This window comes from Dicentrarchus labrax, unplaced genomic scaffold, assembly GCF_905237075.1.
Source record: "Dicentrarchus labrax unplaced genomic scaffold, dlabrax2021, whole genome shotgun sequence".
NCBI lineage: Eukaryota > Metazoa > Chordata > Actinopteri > Moronidae > Dicentrarchus > Dicentrarchus labrax.
Genome location: NW_026136721.1, coordinates 3,239,940 through 3,251,884, shown reverse-complemented (window position 1 = coordinate 3,251,884; position 11,945 = coordinate 3,239,940). Strand labels below are relative to the sequence as shown.

General features: G+C 41.3%; 1 protein-coding gene across 1 annotated transcript; it reads left to right on the top strand.

Annotated features, from left to right (window-relative positions):
• Nucleotides 1-3,309: 3,309 nt before the first annotated feature.
• On the top strand, nt 3,310-11,526 carry LOC127354820 (aspartate aminotransferase, cytoplasmic-like). Its single transcript, XM_051385059.1, is given in 10 exon segments — nt 3,310-3,547; nt 5,855-6,036; nt 6,970-7,093; nt 7,189-7,301; nt 7,753-7,857; nt 8,509-8,571; nt 8,573-8,660; nt 8,807-8,972; nt 9,635-9,777; nt 9,972-11,526. Coding segments are annotated over 10 exon segments (1,233 nt in total). The 5' UTR covers nt 3,310-3,438; the 3' UTR covers nt 10,112-11,526.
• Nucleotides 11,527-11,945: the final 419 nt, after the last annotated feature.

Below are 11,945 nucleotides of genomic sequence, written 5' to 3'. Positions count from 1 at the left end.
AAAAATCTAATGAACTGTCGTTTTTTAATAACTGGCTTTATTGTAAATGGCCCAGTGTGACATAAACACTGTAATAACATTACAGTAATAATATTACTTTCCCCAGTAACTAGTAATGTAACTAATTACTAATACAATTCAGTAATATTATTACAAAAATATTAAAAATAATTAGTTACAATATTACTTTTGTTGTCACATCCTTGGATTACTTTTTGTAATGGTGCAGGAAACCAGTTTGGAAGATGGAAACCTTCAGTGGCTCGAAATATTCCTTTAGTTTGATTTTAACAAACAAAACTGGATTTAAATCATCGTAATTCTGAATTATGGGGAGAAGAGAAGTGATATTACTAGCAGTGTAACTAATTACTGTTGGCAGGGAGTGACAAGTAAAGTAATACTATTACTTTCCCTAGTAAGTAGCAGAGTAACTAATTACTGATAACATTCAGTAATAATATTACAGTTTCTCCTCCAAAAAACACTTAGTTACAATATTAATGTTGTCACATCCTTGGATTTTGTAATCGTGGAGGAAACTAGTTCAGAAGATGAAAACATTCAGTGGCTCGAAATATTCCATTAGTTTGATTCTAACAAACAAAACTGGATTTTAAATTGTCGGAAATCCGAATTTTGGGGAGAAGGGACACCATTAGCAGAAAAGTAATAAAAGTTATATATTACATTTTTTGAGTAACTAGCCCAACACTGACATAAACAACTAAAAATCAAAGAATGAGTATTTCATAAAGCAAGTGAATGCTGGATGTTAAACGGCTGATATTAAACTGAATTTAGAAGCCGATGGAGTATTGTAGTTGGAAAATGGTTTGAAATTTTTGAAATGGTGCTCGCTTTGAAGCTCAGTGAGTGAGAAGATTTCACAGCTCTTCTTCACTCTGAGAGGACTGTGAACATTACGCCCCATAAGCACTAATACAAAACCCTCAGAAGGGCTGAAAGTTGCACAAATTTATATCTGTGTTTATTTAAAAAGTATGAAAGATACGAAAAAGTAATGTGAAAAAGTCCCAAATGTTGAATGGAGTTTCTATGTCAGTGTATGAATGAGTGGGGGATGTGGGACTTCCATCAGCTCATTTGAGTTTTCATTCATTTTCATCATATACAAAGTACAACATTCCTACAACAACATAAAAATGTACAGAATATTATTCATAAAGAAAAACTGTGCTTTGTTTCATATAAATAAATGAAAAATTGAAAGAATAAACATATTAACGTCAAATAAAAATAACAACAAACAAAAGAAATAAGTCAGCATCCTTAAAATCTGCCAGTTCCACTATTCACCAGTCTTGGTCTTTTAGCTTCAACACTGTTAATATAAACTTACACTTCAAAGAAAAGTGAACATTTTGAAATGTTTTAATAGGATTTGAAAGTTGAATGATACCTAAAATGTCAAAGTTTCTAGCTGAAAGTATGAATGAGAAGATACTGAATATTGAAGTATGAAAGTTATCAAAAATCTGAATAGAAGTTGGAATGTCCTAATTTAACTGAATATTTTGATGTTTGAATTCAGTTTCTATATGAAAAACGTGTAAGAAGTTGAGTGCCTGAACTGTGGTGGAAGAATAATAATGAAGTATTTGGTGTGTAGAGGAACAGAGGCAGTGAATGCTTCCAGATCCACTCTCAACTATTTCTACAGCACCTTTTCAAAGTGCTTCACAAAAGAAACACAGCCGCCAACATGAATACAAACAGAAATGAAGACTTGAGAAGAATAAAATAGAAATAAATTAAAATAAGAATAAACAAAATGTTACACAAAGTTACAACTTACATAAAGGGAAGTTTAAACAAGGGTTTTTCAGGACTGCAAAGTCTAGGAGCCGTGACCTCGAACACAGTCTCCTTTAGTAAGCTGTAAAATCAGGGTGAAATTTGCCTTTTCGAGAGTCATTCTGACTCTACACGTTGGTGTGTTCCTCTGCGTGGTCACACTGACCTCTTGTGGCAGACGAGAGCTTCTGCTTTTACACGCTGCTACTGTCAGATACTCATCAGAACCGCACTCCTCACACCTTATCTGAACCACTCACTGCGTATCACTCATGTTTATAGCTTTATATGAGATAGACCTACTGGATTGTGATGATATCTTTCATATACTGCACTCTCAGTTACATACATTTAGGGTACATTTGTGTTATATATAAGTTTACCTTGAACATACAAATATATATATATGAGAAACAATGACCAACAACATACTGCGTCTATATACAAGTCAAGTGATCTGTAATTTCTGGACAATAGTGGAAATAAATACACAAAGTGGATAGTTATGTATGTACATGTTATCAGTATATATACATGTCCATATACAGCATGCAGGTTTTTCACTGATTGAACTTTTAATCTGAGTGATGGCCTCTGGAATCAAACTGGTCTTGTGTTCGGTTGTTTTGTTGTACAGCGCTCTGCAGCACCTACATGAGACAAGTTGGAACAGATTTTTTCCAGGGTGTGATGATCTGCAGTGATGTTTCCTGCCTGCTTCCTGACTCTGGACATGCATAAGTCCTGAATAGAGCGCAGGTTGGCACCAATGATTGTATCAGCCCTGACTCGTCCATCTCAGTGTGTTCCTGTCCTGTTTGGTGGCCGATCCAGAAGCTCCTGAGGCAGGTTGAGCTTCCTGAGCTGGCGCAGGAAGAACATCCTCTGCTGGGCCTTTCTGATGATGGAGTCAACGTTGGGTCCTGGGAAACTGCTGAACCCAGAAACCCGAAGACTTTTATGGGTTCTGGCAGTCATCTTCATCTTCATCAGCAGTTACATGAGCATTAATTCTCATCAGAAAGGCATTTTTATCACAGATTACCTTTAATAAGTGTCATGTTTAAAACTAATTGGGCTTAATTAGTTGTCAATTAGGTCCATAAATAAAATTACCAGACAGATGGGCTCTGTGCTCTTATTACCATTACCTTTATATAGCCTACTGTATTACCTGTTACTGTCTTTGATATGATTATTTTAGTTTAGTTTAAGATCTTTGTTTGTTTGTTTGTTTGTGTTTTTATTACTCCATTTCTCATCTACCTCTTTTTTTATGTGTTTATGTTGTACTCTAAATGATTATACAGCAAATGGGGTTACAAAACAAACACTCAAACAAATAAATCTGACTTTTATATTACATAAATAAAAGTAAATAAATATGAAAACTATATATAATGTATTATTTCCATTACTGTGCTCTGATTGGCTATCTCAGGACGACGTCGGTGTTACGCGCCTTCCTATTGGCTGCCGGATTGACGCCTGTTTCTCTCAGTTCTCCTGAACCAGCGGGGTGAAGGTGAACCAGGTCTCTCTCTCTCTCTCTCTGCCTGTCTCTCTCTCTCTCTCTGCCCCTCTTCTTGTACCGGCACCGTCTGCCTTTAGTCCTGAGCCATGTCCATATTCAGCGATGTCCCGCAGGCCCCTCCGGTGGCGGTGTTCAAGCTGACGGCGGACTTCCGAGAGGACAGCCACCCGCAGAAGGTGAATCTGGGAGTCGGAGGTAAGCGACGCTAATGCTAAAGCTAAGTGAGCTCGCTGGCAGTGAGTCAGCCCCAGTGAAGCCTGTTAGCCTCCGGTTGCTATCTGAGTTAGCCCCGTTTGGTGCAGCGCTTGGTGTTTATCGTGCTATCACACATTAGCATCTCTGGGAGTTGACCTTCGCTGCGGAGCTAGCGGTGAAGCTAGCGGTGAAGCTAACAAACAGTGCTACAGCTCTCTGACCGGAGCTCATTACACTTTTTAAGGGAAGCCGAACTTCGTGTTGTGACTGCCTTCAACCATTTACCCGTAAAGCACTTCTTCTGTTAGAGCCTCGTGATGTACAAACATACAGCAGGTGTATCACTCACTTGTCCCACTGTCTCACCTGTGTCCTTGAACGCATCATCCTGCACTGTATTTGTGATGTTGTCGTTTTTAAAGCTTTAGCAGGGACACAGAGATTAGGACCTGCTGGTTTTGGTCACTTTAAAGCAGTTAAAAGGAAGTAGTACTACCTTTTTGAAGGTTAGAGCTTCAACTATTAATAATATCTGAGCCTTTTATGGAGCCATTATTGGAGCAAAACTGTTTACAGATGTGAGTGGAGAGTTGTGTCAAATCTCTCTGAATCTCCAGCTCTGGAGCAAATACATTAATACGTGTGTGTCTGTCTATTGTCACCCTTAAAAGTGACTTATTAATCATAAAATAACCATTTATTGCATCGGTTTGTCGGTAGTATGGTGTGTGTGTGTGTGTGTGTGTGTGTGTGTGTGTGTGTGTGTAATAATGTCAACAAAACAAAAGTAACCAGACAGACAGAGTCCTTAGATATTGATCTCCACCAGTTCAGTGACTTCAGAAAACTGTAACTTTATCAATGATACGATCATAAACGCTGGTAACATCTGTTAACATCTGTAAGAAATCAACACCGGCGCCTGTGGCTCTGGTGACGTTAAGTTCACTTTGTTTTATGGTGCAACGCGGACTCGAACCGTTGCTCCACCTCTGCACCTTGTTGCCAAAGCATATCTGAGTGCACCAAAACCAGTTTGGCCTGGAAATAACCAACAGTGGAGGAATATTGAGCTGAAAGCCTCACCCATCGATAACGTGGCCACTAGCCATGGCTTTAGAGTTTCTGTGTAATGGGATAGGATGGGAGTTAGTGAAGGGCGAGTGAGTTTTAAGAGTTCATTCAGTGAACTCCGGCAAAGGCTGCACCGAAGCACCCAACACTGGAGAGAGAAACTCCTTCCAGACGGCCACAAGGCTAAACAACGATTACAGAGAGTTTGTTATTTTATACTTTATCATTTAAAAACAGCTTCAGTGCAGAGTTATTTGTCATTTAACGTTGGATTGATTCGAATAACTTGAATGTATTTGAAGTGTGTACTGTGCCGGTGTATTATCTAGAATAATAAAAAGGACCAGACCGTATCTGGTATCGGCAGATTGTCCATGTTAAAGGACTCTGATCCGGAGCCAAAAGATTTAATCAGGACATCCATACTAATGTGTTCTCTCTCTCTCTCTCTCTCTCTCTCTCTCATATTGAACACGTAGTATTCTTCATCTGACACAATGTACTGAAACAGTGAGATTCACAGGAGCGAAACAAGCTTCTGTATCATCCGGCTATAAGTTACACGTTCTATGTGTAGCTGAACAGTTAATCAATGGATCAATTAACTGCAGTCAGTAACTGTAGCTAGGACTTCTTATTTGTGGGGAGTGAGTGGAGGAAGAAGCAGGTCTTTCTGCCACCTGATCCACGTTGCACACTCGGTGCCGTGCTTTTGGTTCTGGCCCTGAACTCTGTTGGAAGTATTAGATTGTAATGGCTGTTTCCTCTATTATTTATCTTTGTGGCGGCGCACTAAATTTATTTTGACGGCGACCAAATGTCCTTCCCCGTGATCCAACAACTACTAGTTTGACCTTTTTAGTGTGTCTGCACTACAGCTGGGGTGAGGGCCTGATATTTGATACAGCTCTGCACAGGCCCCCATACAGTACGAGGGTGCACGAGTTCTTAAGGAGTCAAATATGTGCAACACACACACACACACAAATACACACCCTTAGTTTAGTCTAGCTATTAAGAGTGACCTTCAAAGAGTGTGTGACATTACATTAAGTCAGATAGCACTGTTTCTCTCTCACACTCGCTCCCTCTCCTTCCCTTTGTCTCTCCCATTGATATACCTCTACCTGCAGAGACAATAGAGAGCGTTTACTGTACGTGCAATCCAGTTGTGACTAACTTCCACCTGTGTTGGCGCTGGAACTAGAATCCTTCGCTTTGTGTCCCCTCCAGCTTACCGTACTGACGACTGCCAGCCCTGGGTGCTGCCGGTGGTGAAGAAGGTGGAGCGGCTGATCGTGGAGGACGACAGCCTGAACCACGAGTACCTGCCCATCCTCGGCCTGCCCGAGTTCCGCTCCGCCTCCTCAAAGGTCGCCCTCGGGGACGACAGCCCCGCCATCAAGGAGAACAGGGTGAGACACAGTAGACGATCTAAACACTGGGTCTGGTGCACAGATAACTGAACATCGTTTCATTCAGGTTATTGAAATGATGTGTGTGTGTACAGTATACAGTGTGTGTGTGTATGTACAGTATACAGTGTGTGTGTGTGTGTGTGTGTAGTCCAAAGTACAGTAGTTACAGTTTAAAATCAATCTCAGGAAACATGCTTGTTTACCATCTTAAAGGTCCAGTGTGTAAGATTGAGGAGGCTCTTTTGGCAGAAATGCAATATAATATTCACAGGTATGTTTTCATTAGTGTGTAATCACCTAAAACCCGTCTCTCGGGGCTGGTCAGACAGCAGATCTTCATCGATGACAAATAATCCTCTATTACTACCCAATGCTGGTACAGATTTCCAACAGCAGGTGGCAGTGTTGTCCCATTTAGCAGTTACTGTTGGGGCAGACTGTTTACTTTTTTATATACTAAAATCGATCGTACTGTATAAAATGTCAACCATAAGGCATAAGCTTAAAATCATGTGTGGACATCACAGTTTAAACTCACCTGAAGAGTCAATCTCCAGAGCTATGGCTCAACAGTCAGTGTTTGTTTGACTTTAAAACTTCAGTGTTAAGTTGCATTGACTTAATTTTGTCCTGTGAAAACAAAATACCTAGTAAAAAGTACTTAATGAGGAATGTGTCTGTAACTTACAGTTGGTTTCACTTGAAATTACTAGTAGATTCAAGTGAAAACTTAAAAATTAAGTTTGTGTTACTAAATTATTTTAAGTTAAAATAATTAATTGGATTACAGTGCAGGCGTGGTGACGCTGGAAACAAGCCCACTGCCGGCGTTATACGTAAGGAATGATGGGGGTGGCTGCTTTGACGTGCGGAGTGCTTTTAGCTTTAATAATATTCATCTTGTCTTCCTCGTGCTGCTTTCTCTCTCAGGTGGGAGGGGTCCAGTGTCTGGGTGGAACAGGTGCGTTGAGGATCGGGGCAGAGTTCCTTCGGCGCTGGTACAACGGCGTCAACAACACGGCCACGCCCGTCTACGTCTCGGCGCCCACCTGGGGTTAGTAGACATCCTTGAATCCTTTGTTTTTAGGATGAAATGGACGGTCGGTTGATTTGAGGTTTTAAATATCTGCTGTTTGTCCTTCCTCCCAGAGAACCACAATAGTGTGTTTGCTGACGCTGGCTTCAAAGACATCCGGCCCTACCACTACTGGGATGCTGCTAATAGGGGCCTGGACCTCGCCGGGCTCCTGGATGACCTGGAGGTGAGGAGGGACGACTGCGATGGGTGAACAGCTGCTCGGTGGCAGCATTTTTTACGTACCGGTGACTCAACAAAAAAAATCACGAATCATTTTATTATCCACAGTTGTTGGGTAACAGGTCATCTTACAGATCTAAAGTATTCTGTAACACTGAATAAAACTAGTGTGGTAGAATTATAAGGTGGAATTTCTGAGGCTGAAATGGAGGAAAAAAGCTGCTATAAAGTAGAATAAAAATAGTAGCTTATGGAAATAAAGCTGTGTGGATATATTTGGGAAGAAAAGGGTTAACTAGTGGATGTAATGGATGTGGCTTTATGATTTAGATACTGATAGTTTGATATTAAATTAACCAGTAAAAGGCCAAATCCACTAAACCACCAAACATAAAACATTGATGCTTTGAATATAGATATTTTATATATAGATCTGACTCTTCCTTTCTCCACAGAAAGCTCCAGAGCACTCCATCTTTGTCCTCCACGCCTGCGCACACAACCCCACCGGCACCGACCCGACCCAGGAGCAGTGGAAGCAGATAGCGGAGATCATGAAGGTGAGACGGCGTTCTTCAGATCTTCTGCAGACGGGTGACAAACTGAAGGAAAAACCTCAACAAATGAGTGGAGGAACATAATGAATGCAGTGAACATCCAGTCATGGCTTTAAATGCTGAGCAGGCCCAGTTGATTCAGAGTTTGTCGGAGGGATGTTATTGTAGGGTCGCAGTGCACAAACGCTGTCACATAGCTGAGACTATTGTAATTTAATCGCTTCTTTCCTCAGTCTCTTACTAATTACTTGTGCAATACACAACATTGAGAAATATTTAAAATGTTTTATTTTGAAAAGGAAGCAGTGTTAGTTGTTGCCATATGTTTTTTTCTATATCTAACCATGTGCTGTAGCTAAACCTGTTCTGCATATGATTATGTGTGTGTGTGTGTGTGTGTGTGTGTGTGTGTGTGTGTGTGTGTGTGTGTGTGTGTGTGTGTGTGTGTGTGTGTGTGTGTGTGTGTGTGTGTGTGTGTGTGTGTGTGTGTGTGTGTGTGTGTGTGTGTCTGATCTAAATGCCAAACTGCTCTGTCGATTCCTAATATCTCCCACTATTTTTAAACTGCTACGACTAGTTTCATACCTCAATAATGTGATTCTTACTAGTTTAAACATTTTATTTATTTATATTTTTCTCTTTTCTTTTCTCTAGAGGAGGAATTTGTTTGTGTTCTTTGACTCGGCTTACCAGGGCTTCGCCTCTGGCAGTCTGGATAAAGGACGCCTGGGCCATCCGCTACTTTGTCTCCGAGGGCTTTGAGCTGTTTGTGGCTCAGTCCTTCTCCAAAAACTTCGGCCTTTACAGTAAGCACACGTGATACAGACACACACATTAATGTTAACTAGTAAAATATAACACATTTACATGCCAGGAATCTGTCTATGCACATTATGCTGCGCTGTACTGTACTGTATGTTCTAACGCAGTCCTTCTTTCCCGCTGCTGCCAGATGAGAGAGTTGGCAACCTGACCGTGGTTGCCCAGGACGGCGAGAACCTGGCCCGCATCCTGTCTCAGATGGAGAAGATTGTCAGGACGACTTGGTCCAACCCGCCTTCTCAGGGAGCACGCATCGTCAGCAAGACCCTCAACTGCCCCGAGCTCTTCGCTGAATGGTACGCTCCTAACGGCCACAGAGCCAACGTTACATTAACCTGTTAGTATCCTTCAGCTCGTGGTTCGTAAAGAAATGGGAACTGATCGCTATCGATGTTAAAACATTTTAGTTTCCATGTTGATTGTTGGCTTAATACTAAATATCTGCACATTAACGTGTCTGGAATCGCTCCATCATTCATACATTCACTTTTATACATAATGAGGACTTGGTAGTTCTCTACAGTGGGTAGTGATCATCATTTTATTCCAGTGTTACATATCAGTAATAAGACAAACATGCAGTGTTCATGGTTTTCCCTCAGTGAAGTGCACATGAAGTTTCATCAGTTTCTTTAAAAATATGTTATATGTTGTTATGATTTTTTTTTTTAGAGTCTCAACTATATTATACTGAAGGTTTTAGAAATGTATGTTAACCCGTTTTTACCATCCACTGTTTAGATCTTGGTGCTTTTTAACTCTAGATTTGAACCGGATGAAGGATTTTAGTCATCGGACGTCTGGATCTTAAGTTATCAGAGAAACAAGCTGAGCTAACGTTAGCAGCAGCTCGGCTCGCAGCCCCTCCGGGACGTCCTCTGTCTGTCCAACAGCGTGGGAGAAGCAGTGATTTTTAAGGTGGAACTGCTTTATTCAGTGTGTTTCTCGCTCTCTGTAGGAAGGGTAATGTGAAGACCATGGCAGACCGGGTCCTGTTGATGAGGGATCAGCTGAAGACCAAGCTGCAGGGTCTGGGCACCCCGGGGACCTGGGACCACATCACCCAGCAGATCGGCATGTTCAGCTTCACCGGCCTGAACCGTGAGTGGGAACGCAACGACCAAACACACACATAGTTGGACTATTTTGACAATTCATTAATCTGAATTAAAAATTTTTTTTTTATTTCAGTTTCTCAAATGTGAATATTTTCTTTTTCATTTTTATTTAGTCCTCTGACAATAATCTCTCTGATTGTGGACAAAACACTCACCGTGTTGTAATGTGTCTTACAGCCAAACAGGTGGAGTACATGATCAAAGAGAAGCACGTGTACCTGATGGCCAGCGGTCGCATCAACATGTGCGGCCTGACCACCAAGAACATCGACTATGTCGCTCAGTCCATCCACGAGACCGTCACCAAGGTCCAGTAAAGGCTGCATCGGTCCGCCCACTTCCTGCCTCCTGTACGCCACAGGAAGTAACGTCACATGTGTGTGCCCTTGTTACCCCTCCCCTCCTTATCCCGACCTCTGATTGGTTAAACTGCAGCAGGGATTTTGCACTTGAACCAATGGGAGGGCGGATGATTTCCTGTTCTCACATAAAGATATAAGCTAGAGCCCCGCGCGGGACTGTCTTCTTAATCCCGCTGTGTTTCTGACCATTACCGCCCACTAGCACACGCAGAAATGTTCAAACCGCCCGCTCCCGCAGTCCTCCCTGTCGATAGTAACGCGTTCTCCCCTGCATTTAAACGCCACACTATGATTTGCTCTTTTGCTTCTGCCAGTGAACAGAAGGACTCTCTTAATGTCGGAGCTGTTCACGTGGCGTTCATTCTTCATAAACTCAGTGTGATCACACATAAAGGAACTCATTCTGCAGTTAATTATTTTACCACAGAGCTTTTTAACCGCCCGCTCCTGCGAGATATGCGTTGGGTCTCGCGGGATCCCTGTCCCAATGCAGTCCTCTAGTGTAAACCTTTGGGAGGTGCAATGATTTTTAGGAAGACACTTGAACGCACACAGCCAGGTCTGAGTTTCAGCAGAGCTTCAAACCCCAATGTGTATAATTTAAATGTCTTTTATCCTGGTCTCTTCATTTGCAGATTGCCTGTTTCTGTGTTCTGCAAATCCTTTCTGGTCACTTGGATTTAGTGCTTCCTGAATAACGCACAGCACTTAAAAGGTTAAATATGATATATCAGTAGTACTGAACAAAATCACGTTCATGTAAATAGACGTAACCACTATTAGAGGTCCTGCTATTTCCTGAATAAGTACTTGAGTACCCTGAATAGTACACTATTGAATTACTGTAATCTGTGTCACTGTATGAAGCAACAAATTACTAATGAAAATGTTGGTATGCTCCGTTTTTAATTTTAGATGTTTGAAGACAACTAAAAGGCCCAATCAACTCATGCCAGAACATTTCCTGTGTTGAAATCTAAACAAGGGCATTATGAGTACAGCGGTTGTTGTTTCTGTGACGTGACTGAGTTGAAAGGTCACTCGAAGGTGTAACGCATGTGCCTGATGACGCAGGTTGTGCCTGGTCAGACCCGTGCAGCTACGTAGAAGATCATAATGTTAGTTCTTAAAAGCGACTTTGTGCCATCAGTGAACAAAATCACCTCTCTCCTCTGTCCGTTGTTGTTTTCCTTCCACCCTGCAGTGCCCTTATTCTGTTACAGAAAGCCTCTAAAGCTGGTTGTCGTAATGAGCCACTCTGATCAGACCTCAGAGCCTGACACAGACCCGCACTCCCATTATGTGGTGTTGTTTGTGATGGCACACAGCAGAATGTGTGTTCATGCTGAAATAAATGAAATCCACAACTATCTTGGTTTTCTGCCTGTTTTTTTGTTTTTTCTTCTCCTAAAAACTCATTCCAGGTTTCTGTTCCCAGTCTCTAAAATATCTACATGTATGAAGGTAAGGGTCACAAAACCTAAGCAGTCCCTCCAGGAAGTTGTAGTAACAGCAGTTAATGCAAATTCAAACCAATCCCCTGAATTCAGCGCAACTTTTCCATAAATTTGTAAAGATAGTAATACTAAAAAGTAGTAATACCATAGTGTAAAAATACTTAATTTCAAGTAAAGGTCATGCTATATAATATAAGTGTCTAAAGTAAAGGTACTTACCATGCAGTAAAATGTATATTATATCACTGCATTATTAATTTTGAGTAACACTAACATGTAGATAACGAACAGCAAAACAAGTTAAATCTGAATTATAGCTTTCAGATAAATGT